At 40.8% G+C, this 15642-nt stretch overlaps 1 protein-coding gene across 2 annotated transcripts in view; it reads left to right on the top strand.

Annotated features, from left to right (window-relative positions):
• The window catches only part of KDM3B (lysine demethylase 3B), a 47483-nt gene that overhangs the window by 15168 nt on the left and 16673 nt on the right, over positions 1–15642 (top strand). For both annotated transcript variants that reach the window (XM_058034608.1, XM_058034607.1), the window contains exons 9-16: positions 272–473; positions 1780–1994; positions 3034–3186; positions 4182–4289; positions 8607–8734; positions 9362–9641; positions 10581–10837; positions 14115–14381. In XM_058034608.1, the coding sequence (XP_057890591.1) occupies positions 272–473; positions 1780–1994; positions 3034–3186; positions 4182–4289; positions 8607–8734; positions 9362–9641; positions 10581–10837; positions 14115–14381 (1610 nt within the window). The remainder of the gene's footprint in view (positions 1–271; positions 474–1779; positions 1995–3033; positions 3187–4181; positions 4290–8606; positions 8735–9361; positions 9642–10580; positions 10838–14114; positions 14382–15642) is intronic.

Genomic DNA, 15642 nt, shown 5'->3' with positions numbered 1-15642 from the left:
GTAGACCTCTTTCATATTCAGTAGGCAGCACACAGGATGCTTACAGGGCTGAAGCTTAATGCTTCATGGATGTGAATTTGGTGTTCACTTTGATAAATGTTTAAGCCTGTGTGTCAGGACAGAAGTGTGGTATGCTGTAGGCTTGAACAGACTTACTGTTTTACATGGGTATGAACATACAGATCTCTGAGAAGATGATTGTTGGAGCCAGTATCCTTTTGCTGTTGCAGTTAACTGATATAGATTTTTACTTCTGCTTTGCCTCACCCAGTTGGCCAGTCTGTGCTGAAAGATATGAGTAAGGTGAGGAAGCTGAAGCAGTCAGGTGAGCCTTTTCTCCAGGATGGCTCTTGCATCAATGTAGCTCCACATCTGCACAAGTGTCGGGAGTGCCGTCTGGAGCGGTACCGCAAATTTAAGGAGCAAGAGCAGGATGACTCAACTGTGGCATGTCGCTTCTTCCATTTCCGGAGGTGCTCAAATTCTTCCTTTTTTCATATGTAGTCTGTGTGCAGAGCTTGGGCCATGTCCAAGCACAATGTTTTATTTATTAAATATGCTTGGGTACAATAATGAAGGTTTTGAGTGTCTTGCATTTCCCTGCATCACCTGATGGGAATTCCCTCACTGGCCCAGAAAGAGCTGCTTTTCAAAGATAAAGCTATAAGATACTAAGTGAGCCTCTGGGTACAGCCTCAGGAAGCTGAATTTGCTTTATTGGGTAGAATTTTACTTCTGGATGGCAATTAATATACAATAACTCTCACTCTTTCATAATGCATTCAGAACAAAGGTAAAATTTTAATCCACTCAACAAGTAACTAAGCATTGCCAGCATGAGGCTAATGTTTCACCATATTCTGTTGAACACAGGACTAATTTTTAGGAGTAGAACGCTGTGTCTGTGTTCCCTCTGTGTTATATACATGTATTACTCTTCTTTGACCTGTTGTGTTTCTTTTCGTCTTCCTTAACTGTCGATCCTAGCAAGTGCTACACATCTTTTTCCGAAAGTAGTTAAATGACTTTCTGACATGTAAAGGATGATCTGAGTTTTAGTATGTGTCACCCATCCAGTAAGCATGCTGCTTCTTTTCCTAAGCTTGTTAAAAATTAATCTAGCTTGAGGTTAAAGATAAAATGATTTCTGCTTAAAAATGAAGATATCTTTGATATTGACAGGAGATGCTTAGGGTTCTGTCATACAGTTTTACACCTTTTACCACACAAGGTAAAGGGAGGGTTAACAACTATTGGTACAACAGTAGTGATTCATCTATGTGGAGACCAGTGTGACAAGGTTTTTTACATATATCATCATGTGAGCTATTGGAAGAGTTGCCAGGTGTTGGCAGCCTTAGCCAGAACTGAAATACCGTTTTCTCAAAAGGTGGGAAAAACTTTCTGATTAATTAAACTGAAAGTGACAGCCATTCAGCATAATGCAGCAGGTCAAATTGAATTTTGTTGTCTCTTTCTATTAATGAGATAGAGACGTAGGATGAAGCAAACTGTAGCAATTTCTTTTAGGTGGCATTTCCCACCAATGTTTACTACGACCTTGGGATTCATTCTAATGGGTGTTGTAGCTACAGCTTTGTATGCCTTGTTCTCTGTGTTACTGGTATTTGCATAATAAGTGTACTGTCTGTAGAATATAGCACTCTAGATGAAGTATTTTTCCTCCCTTTCTGGATTTATGTTCTGATATAGATGTCATTATAAGTTAATTAAAAGTGATTGAGCAGTTTCTCAATTACTCCATCCTATTTCCTGCAGGCTGGTATTTACCCGGAAAGGTATACTGCGAGTAGAAGGTTTCTTGAACCCGCAACAAAGTGACACTGATGCTATGAGCCTATGGATTCCTTCTTCCTCCCCTGCAGAGGGGATCGATCTGGAAACTTCCAAATATATCCTGGCCAATGTTGGGGACCAGTTCTGCCAGCTTGTTATGTCAGAGAAGGAGGCAATGATGATGGTGGAGCCACATCGTACGTTGGACTTTTGTCATGGTTTTTCCCACCCTTTCTGTATAATGCATGTACAATAGAGTGGAATAGAATTGAAAATGTCTTAAAATTTCTTTTTGAAATGCTTCTCCTGCTCTTCCAAAGAGAGGCTATATTCACTCTTGGGTGGGGGATGTAACTGAGGGATCGGAATTTGAGACTTTCTTTTGGATCAATGCAACATTACCACCAAGGAAGCTAATGGTAACTTTCCCAGACATTATTCTTTAATAACTAAATGCAGAAATCAGCTGGCTCATGCTCCTAAGAAAATAGAAATAAGCCCAAACACTTACCACACTGACCAGCTATGATTTAACGAACAGATTTTCTGATGTTTTCCTATCCTTTCATGCTCCAGGGACCTCATGTAAAAGCTCAGGGTTTTCTAGGGTGGGAGCAGTACCTTAATTCATCCTGCAAGGACTTAGCTGATCATCTGGTTGCCAGCTTTCCATTTCAGGGAGAAAGGGTTGGGGTGGGGAGGGGAGGGTACCCAGTTTAGTTTATCACATGGGGATAACTGACTATCTAATTTTTTCCTGTTATTTTGTGGAACATACAAGGGCATTTGGAGAACCCCTTCCTTGGCAAATATGTTGGTTTAGAATCTAAATAGTTGATAGAGATCTGATTACTAAAACTAAATACACATTCTTTATGCTTTTATATATTGATGTCACTTGTTCATAAAACTAGCAGAAGATTTGTGATTTTGCTGTAAGTTCCATTAGTGCTCCATTAAATTCAGTTATTACAGAACACTGTAAGGTGCTGCATTTCCTGGTAGTGTGCATTTTGATACCTGACCTTACCCGTTCCTAGAAATGGGAATTTTAATGGTGTCACTGGACTAGCAACTCAAAGTATGGGGCTATGAAGGTAAAAAATGTGTGTTTCTGTACTCTTCCTTCAGGTCATGTTGCTATGAATTTATCAATGTTGCTGTGATACTCTCAGATTAGATGGGAGACATGCAAAATGTCAAAGCAATAATTCGTAGTATGCCTTCTTTCTATAGAGAAGGTGGCATGGAAGCGAGCAGTACGTGGTGTGAGGGAGATGTGTGATGTATGTGAGACAACACTCTTCAATATTCATTGGGTTTGTCGGAAGTGTGGTTTTGGCGTCTGTCTGGACTGTTACCGGCTGAGGAAGAATCGTCCACGTAGTGGTGAGTACTGGGCATTTTTCTCCTGCTGTCACCTTTGAGCTGAGTATAGTCAGGGAATAGTTTCTGGGAAGTTGTAGAATGTTTTGTGGGAGAGTTACCAAGTGTCAGCTTGGAAGGCATGTTTGGAACTTGTCTTACATGATGCTGTTTCATTCTTCATTTCCTTATGTACCTGTGTTTTATCTATTTGCATAGGGTGGGATTATTAAAATCACAGCATCAGCAGGCTCAAGCATAGAGTGTCTACTGAGACAGTTGACTGTCTCAGGCTGTATAGTTCTTTTCCTCAAAAAGTATAAAAGAAAAATTATGTACTATCTTAATAGTTCAGAACTGTTGTATGGGGAACTTGTAAGCAGACACTGCAGAGAAATGCTGTCTTTGACAAGGAGTTAGATTGGAAGGTTTTCCTCTTTTTTTTTTTTTTAAATTCTGTGACACACCAGGGCTTCTAATTCAGGAAGAAGTTCAGTAAGTTCAATTTTAAGAAGCAGAGGCATGAGAAAGTGGATACCTGGCTGGGTTTTTTGGTGTACTCTACTGTACTGAGACCACTTTGGTAGTATGGATGCAAACAAATGGTAATCCCAGTGAGATTAATTAGTGACAGTTACATTATTATATAGAGCAGATGTATAAAATACTGGATGCTAATAAGTGTGAATACTACTGTGTATTCACTATGATTACTTAGAAAAGTATAATGAGAACAAGAGTATCATATTTTAAAAATTGAGGTTAGAAGCCAGGATTTTTAGGTGATTGAAAACAAACTGCTATAGGTGACTGAGGGGAAATTACTATGGTAGCTGTATAATCTGTGGAGGCAGAAGTTGCTGTATATCCAGTCCTAATGGTCTGTATTTATAGTTTATTTCTGAGATCACCACGTTAATTTCCTGCACAGTAAAGAATCTAAATAAACAATAGTAATGTACAGATATCCTGCATTGTAAAGCTTTAGTACAAAAATCTTTTATTTTTCTTTATTCCAGATACAGAGGAGATTGGTGATGAAGAAGTTTTCTCATGGCTGAAGTGTGCAAAGGGTCAGTCTCATGAACCAGAGAATCTCATGCCAACACAGATCATCCCTGGTACAGGTAATGCTTGAAACACAAAAGGAAAAATAGCAAATTTTGTACTAATTCTGGGCAAGAAAATGGAAAAAAATGTAGAGATAGGTGATGTTGTAGCTGATACCTCTTCTAGCATTGATTTAGAGGAAAATTCCACTTGCTACAGAAGAAGGGTTGAAGGGAAGGTAACCCAAGTATGATCAAGCTGTGGATTTGAAGTGTGCATCCTTCTAGTATTAGCTGTGACTTGTTATGGTCAGCTGTTTTTTAGTTGTATTTTAAGTAAATTTGTTTAAATAGCAAGAAAGAGGTTTTTTGGGGATGGTTTGGGTTTTTTTTTTCTTCTTCTCTGGGGACAGGGAGGGAAACTAAATGGTCCATTCTGACTATTTATATAACTGGTCATAAAAATCACAGAATCATAACATGGTTTGGATTTGAAGGGACCTTAAAAAATCATTTGGCTTCAACCCCCATGCCACGGGCAGGGACTGCCTTCCACTAGACCAGGTTGCTGCAAACCCCATTCAACGTGGCCTTGAACACTTGAAGGGATGGGGCAAGCACAGCTTCTCTGGACAATCTATGCCAGTGCATCACCACCCTCACAGGGAATAATTTTTTCCTAATAGTCAATCTAAACATACCCTCTTTTGGTATAAAAATGTTGTTCCACATCCTGTCCCTAGAGATCCTGAAAAAAAAGTCTCAGTGCTTATCATCCCCCTGATGTATTGAAAAGGCACAACAAGATCTCCACAGGGCATTCTCTTCTCCAGGCCAAACCACATCAACTGTCTTGGCCTTTCTTCATAGGAGGGGAGTTCTAGCCCTCTTGTAATTTTCATGGCCTCATCTGAACCTGCTTGAAGAGGCCCATGTCTGTCACGTACTGGGCGCCCCAGAGTTGGAATGCTGAACTCCAGGTGGGGAGGTGGGCTGGGGTAGAGGGGAAGAATCGCCTCTCAGCCTGCTGGCCATGCTTCTTTTTATGTAGCCCAGGCTGCAGGATGGCTTTCTGGGCTGCAAGTGCATTTTACCGAATCACGTCTAGTTTTCCATCTAGCCATGTATCTAAGTCCTTTGCTGCAGGGCTACTCTCAATCCATTTCACTCCCCCACTCTGTACTGATATTGAGAGTTGCCCCAAACCAGATGTGGGACCTTGCACTTGGACTTGTTGCACTTAATGAGGCTTGGGTGGGTCCACTCCTTTGGCTTGTCAAGGACATGCTGGAATCAGTTGCACACCTTAGCTTGGTGTCATCCGCAAGTTTGTTGAGGGAGCGGTCAATCTCACTGTCAATGTCATTGATGAAGATGCAAAATATTATTGGTCCCAGTAAGGACCTTTGAGGGGCACCTCCTGTTAGTGTTCTCCATTTGGGCATAGAGACATTTATGATAACCTTTGGATGTGATCATCCAGCCACTTCCTTACCCACAGAATCGTCCATTCATTAAAATGTATCTCTCCAATTTAGTGACAAGAACTTTGTGAGGTACTATATTGAAGGCCTTGCAGAAGTATAAGTGGATTGCAGCTATTAGTTTTTTGTTGCTTAATGATGCAATCACTCCATTGAAGAAAACCACTAGATTAGTCAAGTGTGATTTGCCCTTGGTGAAGCTGTGCTGGCTGTCTCTAATCTCCTCTAACTTCCATATGTTTTGACATGCCTTCTAGGAGAATCTGCTACATGATCTTACCTGGTTACTGTGGTGAGGCTGACGGGTCAATAATTCTCAGGGTCCTCGTTTTGAACCATTTTAAAAATGGGCGTAATGTTTCCCTTTTCCCAGTCCCTAGGGACTTCATCAGACTTCCAGGACTTTCCAAGTGTGATTGGCAACTACATCAGCCCAATCCCTCAGGACCCTGGGGTGCATCTTACCAGGTTTCATGGACTTTTATATGTTCCAGTTCCTCAGGTGCAGCCCCACCTCAAATACTGTCTGCAGTTTTGGGCATCTCAGTATAAGAAGGACACCAAGCTGTGAGAGTGTGTCCAGAGCAGGGCAACCAAGATGGGAAAAGGTGTCACAGCACAAGGCTTAGGAGTAGCAACTGAGGTCACTTGTTTTGTTTAGCTTAGAGAAAAGAAGGCTGAGGGGTGACCCCATCACAATCTGTAGCTTCTTCAAGGGGGTCAGCAGATGGGGAGGTGCTGATCTCCTCTCTCTGGTGACCAGCAGTAGGACACAAGGAAATGGAATGAAGCTGCATCAGGCGAGGTTCAGACTCTGCTTCACTGAGTGGGTGGTTGGGCACTGAAACAAACTTTCCAGGGAAGTGGTCAGGGCACCAAGCCTGTCAGGTTCAAGGAGTGTCTGGATGATGCTCTTAGTTGTATGGTTTAGCGTTAGGTGCTGTGAGGGAGCAGGGAGTTGTTCTCAGTGATCCTCATGGTTCCTCTTCCTGCTTGAGATTCTATATGGTTCTCCAATGAGAGGAGGAACTTTATTCCCCCAGTTTCTCCTTTGAGGTTCAGGGTCTCAAGAGAGGTGAGAAAAAGGAATAAAACTGAAAAATGATGGGAAATAAAAATGTTGAGTATGTCAGCTTTCTCCATGTCAGCTGTCACTTGCTTGGACATCTTATTTAGTGCAGATAGTGCGTGTTGTATACGTTTTCTTTAATCGTCTTTTTCTGGCCAGGATAACTGTTGAAACCCTTATTATTCTCTTCATCCCTTGTCGAATCCATTTTCGTCTTTGTGTTAGGTTTCTTGATGCCATCTCTGCACATCCAGGCAGCATCCAGGATTATGTGTCCGGGTTCTACTGCCTCTGCATTTCATTCTTAGATTTTAGTTTGTTCTTCCCTTGCCTTCCTTATTTAATTTTTTACATGGGGGAATTGACAGCACTTTCACTCCAAGAAAAATGTTCTTAAAGTGCTGCGAGCTCTGTTCTGTTCCTTTGTCCCCGAGGGCAGTTTTCCAGAGCATCCCATACACTGATTCCTTAAGGATTCTCCTGAAATTCAGTCTGACTGAATTCTTACTCTACTCTTGATCTGGCTTACACTCCTCAAGGTTGGGAATTCCACCAGGACCTGATTACTGCAGTCCAGGGTACCACCAGTCTTGACATGTCCAATTAGTTCTTTCATGTTGGTATATGACAGGTCCAGTAACACTTCTTGTGTGGTTGGTCTCTATGTCATGGATTAAGTTACCCTCAAAACACTCCAGAATTGTCCTTGATTGCTTGCAGCTTGCTATGTTGCTTTTCCAGCAGACGTCAAGGTGATTGAATTTCCCTAATCATCATGTGAGCATGATGCTTCCTGTAGTTGAAATAAGAACACTTTTTCAACAGGCTCCCTTTGGCTGAGTGGACTGGAGTAAACCCTAGCAGTGAGGTTTTCTTTGTTGGCTTTGTCCCTCATTTTTGCCCATAAATTCTTGACTGTTCATCGCTGTTTTTCAAAGATAGTTCTCTGTGGTCAGTATGTTGTTCTACATGGAGAGCACCTCCCCACAGTTCACCAGTTCCACAATTAATTGTATCATGCTTCAGTGATAAAGATTAGATTGTCGCTTTCTAGTTGCATAATGACTTCTGTCTCCTCCTGCTCATCACCTGATCTGCATGCATTAGTATGAAGAGGCCCTCCAGCTGGGCTATCAACCTTACCCCTCTTGATAGGAACATACCCAAATTCCTTTGAGTTATTTCGCAGGTGTTTCCCTGTTGCTTCCTAATATGTTGGTAACCCCTGGCTTTTGCCTGTTGCTCAAATCTGTATCCCCTTTCCCCATTAAATCTAGTTTTAAAGTTCTCCAGAAAAGTCTGGTCAACTTGTTGGCAGAGGCTTTCTTGCTCTGCTTGGGCACGTGAATCCCATCTGCTCCCAAGAGACCTGACTTCTTGGAAGTAGATTTGTGGTCATAGAAGCAAAACTGTTGAATATGGCACTGGCCACGCCACCAGGTATTCATCTGGTCATTTCATTACATCTGTCTGTGTACCAGGAGGATAGAGGTGAACACCTGTGTTCCAGATCCTTTCAGCATTGCTTCAAGGGTTATATAGCTTCTTGTGGTGGTGTAAAGTCACCTCATTGCAGTATCATTGGACCCTACATGGAATAGTAGAAGCAGATGATAATCTGTAGGATTTGCCAGGTTTGGCAGCCTCTCAGTGACATTGTGAAGGCAGTGTTAGCACTGTTCGCCACACTCTACTGATCAGGGACAATGTCTTGTTATATAGCATGTGACCTTAAAGATACTTTGGCGGTAATACTAAAAAAACCACATTTCTTTGAAGATGTAATTTTGGCCCTTTTTTAGATTTCTTTGCATGTGATTCAAGATCTAACTTCATTTACAGCACTTTACAATATTGGAGACATGGTTCATGCAGCACGAGGCAAATGGGGTATTAAGGCCAACTGTCCATGTATTAACAGACAGAACAAATCAGTGTTGAGACCAGCTGTCACTAATGGAATATCACAGGTATGTAATTTGAAGCTGAAATTACCTTGTTCAACATTTACATTTTAAAGATCTATTAGGATATTAGATCCGTTAAGCTAATCTGTTGTGAAACAGGAATTTTACTTTCTCCATATCACTTTTTAGGGACACGAATTGCATCTGTTATCTACCAAGTAAGATATTATTTGGGCTAATACTCTTATGTAGAAACTGGGGAGGAAGCCATTAATATTGATGCTGTATTTTAAAACAAACCACTATGAGTAGCTTGCAACATGTGTTTTTATTTTGTTGTGCTTCCTGAAGGAATCTAGAGCAGTTCTGTAACTATCAACACAAAAAATCCTCCTGTAATAAAAAAATCCCAGAAAGAAAAGGAAAGAACTCAAAAAGATTGGGCTTAAGTTAAAAGATGTCTAAAAGATGACATGGTAAGAATTCACACCACAGTGCAAAGGTGAATACACGCAGATAAGGAAGCTTCTGTATTCTGCTAAGCATAAATGAATTTTACTGTGAGCTTGTAGCAAATGGAAAAAGAAAAACAACTGACAAAATCGATTGCATTGGATATTGAAAATGTCTCCAAGTTGAACTCTTCCCTTTATTCAACATTTAGCAGTTTTTTAATATTTTTTGTTTTAGCTTCCAACTGTAAATCCCAGTGCATCAGTCTCTGGAAATGAGAACGCCTTTTCCACTGGAGCAGGGACAGCAGGAGTGGGGCAAGTAGAAATGGACACTGTACCAAAATCTGAAGCAACTGACATTAGGATAGAAGAATCTGCAAAAGCAGAGACATTACCAACCAATAACACTGGGGAAGTAAAGTCTAACAGACCACTTTGTCCAGAAACAGCTCCATCGTCAGCTTTACACTGGCTTGCAGATTTAGCAACGCAAAAAGCGAAAGAGGAAACAAAAGGTGAGCAGAAGAAATGCCCACTGGGGTTGCAATTAAAAGATAAATGATAACATATTGTTCGATTGCTGTAGTTTGTGAGAGTGTCTAGCCCTAAACAGAAAAGAAAATGGTAAGTTTTCTTCCTTTGCATCTTAGAACCAGTTTTGTTCTACAGGCTTAGAAAAATGCAAAGCTGGAAAGATGATGCAGCTGCAGACAGTACTGTCTCACAGTTTATTTCTGTGCCAGGCTGTGTATTTATTTTCTCAGAAGCTGATATCCTGATGTAAAATGACAGTAATTAACTTCAGATGTGGCTTTGTCACTTTATAACTGTTGAAGTAAATACAGCTTTTTTGTGTGGTATGTGAAGAATGTATTTTCAAGGAGCTGAGACGAGTCCAGTTGGAGAGTTAGATGAAAGCTTAGAGCATCTCTAATACTCAGTAGTTGGAATGACTACACTTCCTAGAAGTCAGAGGTAACATGACTAACACAGGATTTATTCCTGTCCATATGTCTAGAAGGGACTACTTTACATATTGATGTTAAATGTTGATGAATCACTTGCAAGTTTTGCAGGTCACTTTAATATTTTGTCTACCATTAAAATTTGAAATATTTAAAATCAAAACATAAATTCAGAAAGTCAGGGAAATGTTTTTTAACTGAGTACATTAAAAAGTTGTGTTTACATGTGTCAGATCTTTGATCGGATCTATTGTGCTGTTCAAAACCATAGCAGCATATGAAGGGCAAAATCTATGTGAAGTATCTTTGATGCTCATTGAGGTGCCTCATTCACTGTTATAGTGATAATTTACCGTTACCACAAGATTCTGTTAATATCCTATTTAATGCAAGAGGAAATAATTTCAGAAAACTTTGTGATCGTTTTGACTTTGCCTCTTGGGGATTTTTTTCTCTCCCCTCCCTGTAATGTTTATATTTATCTTGCAGAATCAGGATCACTGAGATCAGTGCTTAATAAAGAATCCCATTCACCCTTTGGATTAGATTCCTTCAACTCCAGTACAAAGGTTTCCCCGCTAACCCCAAAGCTGTTTAATAGCCTCTTGTTGGGCCCAGTGACATCTAGCAACAAAGCTGAAGGCTCCAGCCTCAGAGATCTGCTACACACAGGGCCAGGAAAGCTTCCTCAGGTCCCATCAGACACAGGAATCCCCTTTCCTCCAGTCTTTTCTGCAGCTTCTACGGTAAATAATTTTGTATTCCTTCAATGATGTCTGTTCTAGGGAAGGATTTTCATCTGGATGTTTTAATCGTATTCTACTCTTGAATGTTGAAACAAATGTAATGCCTCACCAAAACTCACCACCCCACAAATTTGTAGAGAATTTTCATGCTAATTTTTAGTTTTAGTGTACTACTGCTGAGGAGAGGCTATTCTCTTCAAGAGACCAAGAAAGTGGGTTAAATACAGCCTATAACTTGTTTTTGTGTAAATACAGCCTATAACTTGATAATCAGAGTCCCTGCTAAGTTGACATTAAATTTCACATCTTTAAAAATATTGTAAGAGCATACCACAGAAAAAAAGACAAAAACTTCAGAGTAAACCAGTTCCTTAAACTTATGTATACTTGAAAGGCATTTGAGCTAGAATATACTTGGCCAGGATCTGCTGCTCCACCTGCAACACTACAAATCTATGGGGCCTGATGGGATAAATCCAAGAATCTTCAGAGAGCTGCTGATGTCATCAAAAAGCCTCTCTCAATGAGTTTCATGTGGTCTTGGGAGTCTGGAGTGGTCCCAGCTGACTGGAAGCTGGCAAAGGTTGTCCTGATTTCCTAAAAGGGCAAAAAGCAGTACCATGGAAACCACAGGTGTGTCAGTCTCACTTAAGTGTCCAGTAAAATAATGGAAAATATTATTCTGGGAAGTATTTGAAAACATCTGGAATACAATGCAGTCACTGGTCACTGCAGTGTGGGTGGAAAGTCCTACTTGTTGAATGTGATTTCCTTCTATGACGGCACCACCTCATTCATCGGGGAAAGCCAGAAAGATGACATCTTTCTGGAAGTAAATTTTTGATGATGTCTCTCTAAATATCCTTCTGGACAAAATGTCCAGCAGACAGCTGAATAGCCACATTTGGACAACATGCTCAGGCACAGGGTGCGATTCTTAGCCTGTCCTGTGGAGGGCCAGGAGTTGGACTGGATGATTCTGATGGGTCGCTTCCAACTTAGCATTTTCTATGGTTCTGTGATCCTGTGAGTTTAAGGTGTAGTTGCCATTTCTGAATGCCTTTTCTGGAATAAGGATACTTAAATCCATTTTGGAAGAAATAGCTTTGAAAAAAAACCTGAACAAATCAATGCTATTTGGAGTGGTTAGAAACATTTTGTTTGAGGAGAAGGATAAATTCTGTGGAATTTATCAACACTTATCTCTTTTTGGTGAATACTTTCTCCAAAAGCTTAGGCAGATAGAGTAAGAAGGAAGTTGAAATGGCTTGTCTCATAGTGGATTTTTTTTTAAACTCTCTGACAGGCAGGCCGGCAGGCCAGCACCTCGATAATAGTTCATGTTGGTTGGTTTTGGGAGAGGGAACTGTACATGAAAATATGATGCTGCTACAGGAAAGTGAATCCAAGAATACTTCTGTCTGTCATCACTGAGTACAGGCAAAGAAATTGTGGTCACTTGTGTTAAAGCAACTTATTCCTTCAAGGCTTAAGATAGCCTGTCTGAACTTGTATCCCTGTCCTGGCAACTCTACACTTTGTCTCACCACATCTAATCAGATGTATTGTGTAATGTGTTTTTTCACTTTCCTGGCTTCTGATCTTCACTGAGTAACTTAGATTTAAAGAACTTATGGAGAACTCTGGTACATCTCCTGACTTGAATGTCTGGATGCTTCATATAGAATGAACAAAACAGACCTGAGAAACAAGTGTGTTACTCAAATTGAGAGAAGCAAGACTGCTGCTCATGGAGAGAATCATCTTGATCTTTCTGGAACATTGATAGTTTGTTGTGAAGAATAATAAGCATTATCTTTAATAATTAAGCTGCATATTATCTATCTTACAGCCTCTAGCAAGTCAGAGTAATGGTACATTTTTAAGACCATCCAAAGCGGATGATGTTATGATCTAGTCTTATTTGGGTAAGATGGGCTGTAGAAAACTAACATAATTCCAGGCAGCAGTAGAGAGTGGAATCAGACTAGCAGTGAGGTAGTGCCTGTTAAAGGAGCCCAGGGTCCTGGAGGACAACAAGCTGCACCTGGCCCAGCACTGCACACCTGCAACTGCAAAGGTAAACAGTCCTGGGCTGTATCAGGAAGCATACAGCTGAAGCACATCAAGGAATGTGGTTATTTCATTCAGCTCCTGTCAGATTACACCTGGAACACTTTCCAGTTTTGGTTTCCCCGGGTGAAGATGACAGTGAAAAATTTATGGGATCCAGTGAAGGGCCATAAAGAATGATTAAGGCATTGGAGAGCTTGACACATTTAGAAAGGTTCTAGTAAATGGTTCTCTTCATCCTAGAGAAGAGAATGCTTTGGGGATCTGATCAATCTTATAATTTCTAAAAGGTGTTTGTAGGGAATATGGAGGTACTCATTTCATAAAGATGCATGGTTAATAGGGCAAGGGGCAATACAAGTTTCTTTTAGGAGAAATTCTATCTGGATCTAAGGAAAAATTCTCCCTTTGCATTCAAAGAGTGGAATAGGCTGCCGTAAGAAGTGAATTAATCTCCTTTCCTGTCAAGTTAAAGTTGACATGACCCAGCCCAGGGGAACAAAACCTAGTTTCAACAGAAATTTACACCAGATGATCTCTAGAACTTCTGTTGGACCGAGACTCTTCTACAATTCCATAAGTATTTTTTACTGAATTAATATATTCAGTAATGAATAATGTTGTGTTTTAGATTGATAGCTCTATATATGGTGAATTTTTTATCTATTGAACTTTAGTTTTTAAGATGATGGCAGTTTTTGGGAGGGAGGAGAGAGTGGTGTTGATTGGTTTGAACCAGAGTCTCTCTACTAGTGGTTCCACTAACATACAGGAAGCACTTTCTCCTTTCTCTGTCCATGTTTACTTAGTGTTCACATATGTGAACAGCTTATGTGTCCCAAGGTTGAATTGACTTCCTTAGTAATGGAATGAGGAAAATGGGGAAATGGAGTTTAGATATTAATGAAGTTGGGAAAACTATGAACTATTTTTACAATCAAAGTAAAGTTTTCTATTTTATGTCTGCATAATATTTTTATAGGTAGTGTTTAGCTGGTTATTTTAACCTCTACCATTGTAAAACAGAGCCGTAGCCATTTCTGTTCAGTTCTGTTGGATACATGTCTGTCTCTGAGCCAGTTTGTTTCTGATGCATGTTTTCCTGGTAGCAAGGTGTCTGTGCTAAAGTCTGAAGGAGAGCAGATATACCTTAATACTTATACTGTTGCAAGACTAAACTTACCTCTGGATTTACGTCTTATAGGGGGTCAAAGGTAAAGCCAGCCTGCCAAACTTCTTGGACCATATCATTGCTTCTGTGGTGGAAAATAAGAAGACGTCTGATGCTGCAAAACGAGCTAGTAATTTAGCTGACACACAGAAGGAGGTGAAGGAAATGGTAATGGGATTAAATGTGCTGGATCCACACACTTCCCACTCTTGGCTGTGTGATGGTAGACTTCTTTGCCTTCATGATCCCAGCAATAAAAACAACTGGAAGATCTTCAGGGAATGCTGGAAACAAGGCCAGGTGGGTGATAAGTATCCAACCCTTATTGCTTGTTAGTGTCCTGAAATTGCAGTCTGTACATTGGTAAAAGCAGTCTCTTCAAACTTTGGCTCCTGAGTGAATATGGTGAATGAATATTTCAACTATAGCTTTATAAAGAGGGGACACAGCAGCCCTGTTCACTTTATGCCATATTTATTTGGGTCCATGTCCTCTTGCATGTTGAGCTTTTCTCAGCTTACCATCATGAGAGTGTTTGCTGTGACAGCCTTTTTAGTTGCAGTGTGCTTTGGGCTGAATGTCCTCTGCTCTACTACAGCCCAGTAGAGAATCCACTCTGATTTCCTGAGTGCACCTTAGCATCTGCTCCACACTCGATGCTTTATAGCCTCAGGGAAAGATGCGTTTTCTTCCAGCTACAATGTGTACAAGAGTGAAAATGCTGCATGCAATAATCTACTGAATTTTGGATGTACTTGATAGAGTGTCTCACCCTGAGCCCTACAGCCAGTGGGAACCCAAGTATTGTTGTGGACTCAGCAACTCATGCATGGAGCACTCTTGTGGGTTGTCTGAGGTGCCATCAAGCAGTTAGGCCTTCAGACAACAGACTATACCTTAGACCTGCTCTCAGCACAGCCACTTTTTCAGATGTCAGTCTGTAGTGCTGCAGCTTAGACTTCTCCAGAGGGACAGTAAGATCAGCCTGGTCTGACAACCTGAATCTTAAAAAATGGATGAGTAATTGCTGCTGCAAAGAAGTGTACCCACAGCTCTAACGGAGGATAATGGCCATTGCCATTCAAACTGTATTTTTGGCACTTGGTTCTGCAGCTGCCTCTGACACAGTTACCTTCACTAACTACTCAGAATTGAGGCCATTAGTGCTAGACCATTAGGTCCATCATCGTCTTTTCTGGAGAAGTGCTTGTTGTCGGATAGTTCATGTTACAGTGCTAATGCGCTTGGCAGTCATATTCCATGCTTATTTGTGGTTTTTCACAAGACACTGAGGTGTGGTGGAGGAACAGGCTGCATATACCTCTTTTGGCACTCAGAGTCTACTCCTGACAGTAGAGTACTTTTCATTTAAATGTAGTCCCATGGAACTGCACATTCTCTGGGTTGCCTGGGCACAAGCACAGCTAGCACATAGCTGCGAGAACTGCAAAGATGGCTGTTGTGCCACAGGCCTCATTTCTGTTCATGATTCCTCTGGCCAGCTCCTAATAGTTGGAGGAAGGTACTGTGCAGCACACCCTTGCTTGTCTGACTAGAAACT

The sequence above is a fragment of the Melospiza georgiana genome, chromosome 15 (assembly GCF_028018845.1).
Source record: "Melospiza georgiana isolate bMelGeo1 chromosome 15, bMelGeo1.pri, whole genome shotgun sequence".
NCBI lineage: Eukaryota > Metazoa > Chordata > Aves > Passeriformes > Passerellidae > Melospiza > Melospiza georgiana.
The sequence above is the reverse complement of the archived record's forward strand: the minus strand, read 5'-3'. Positions and strand labels throughout refer to the sequence as shown.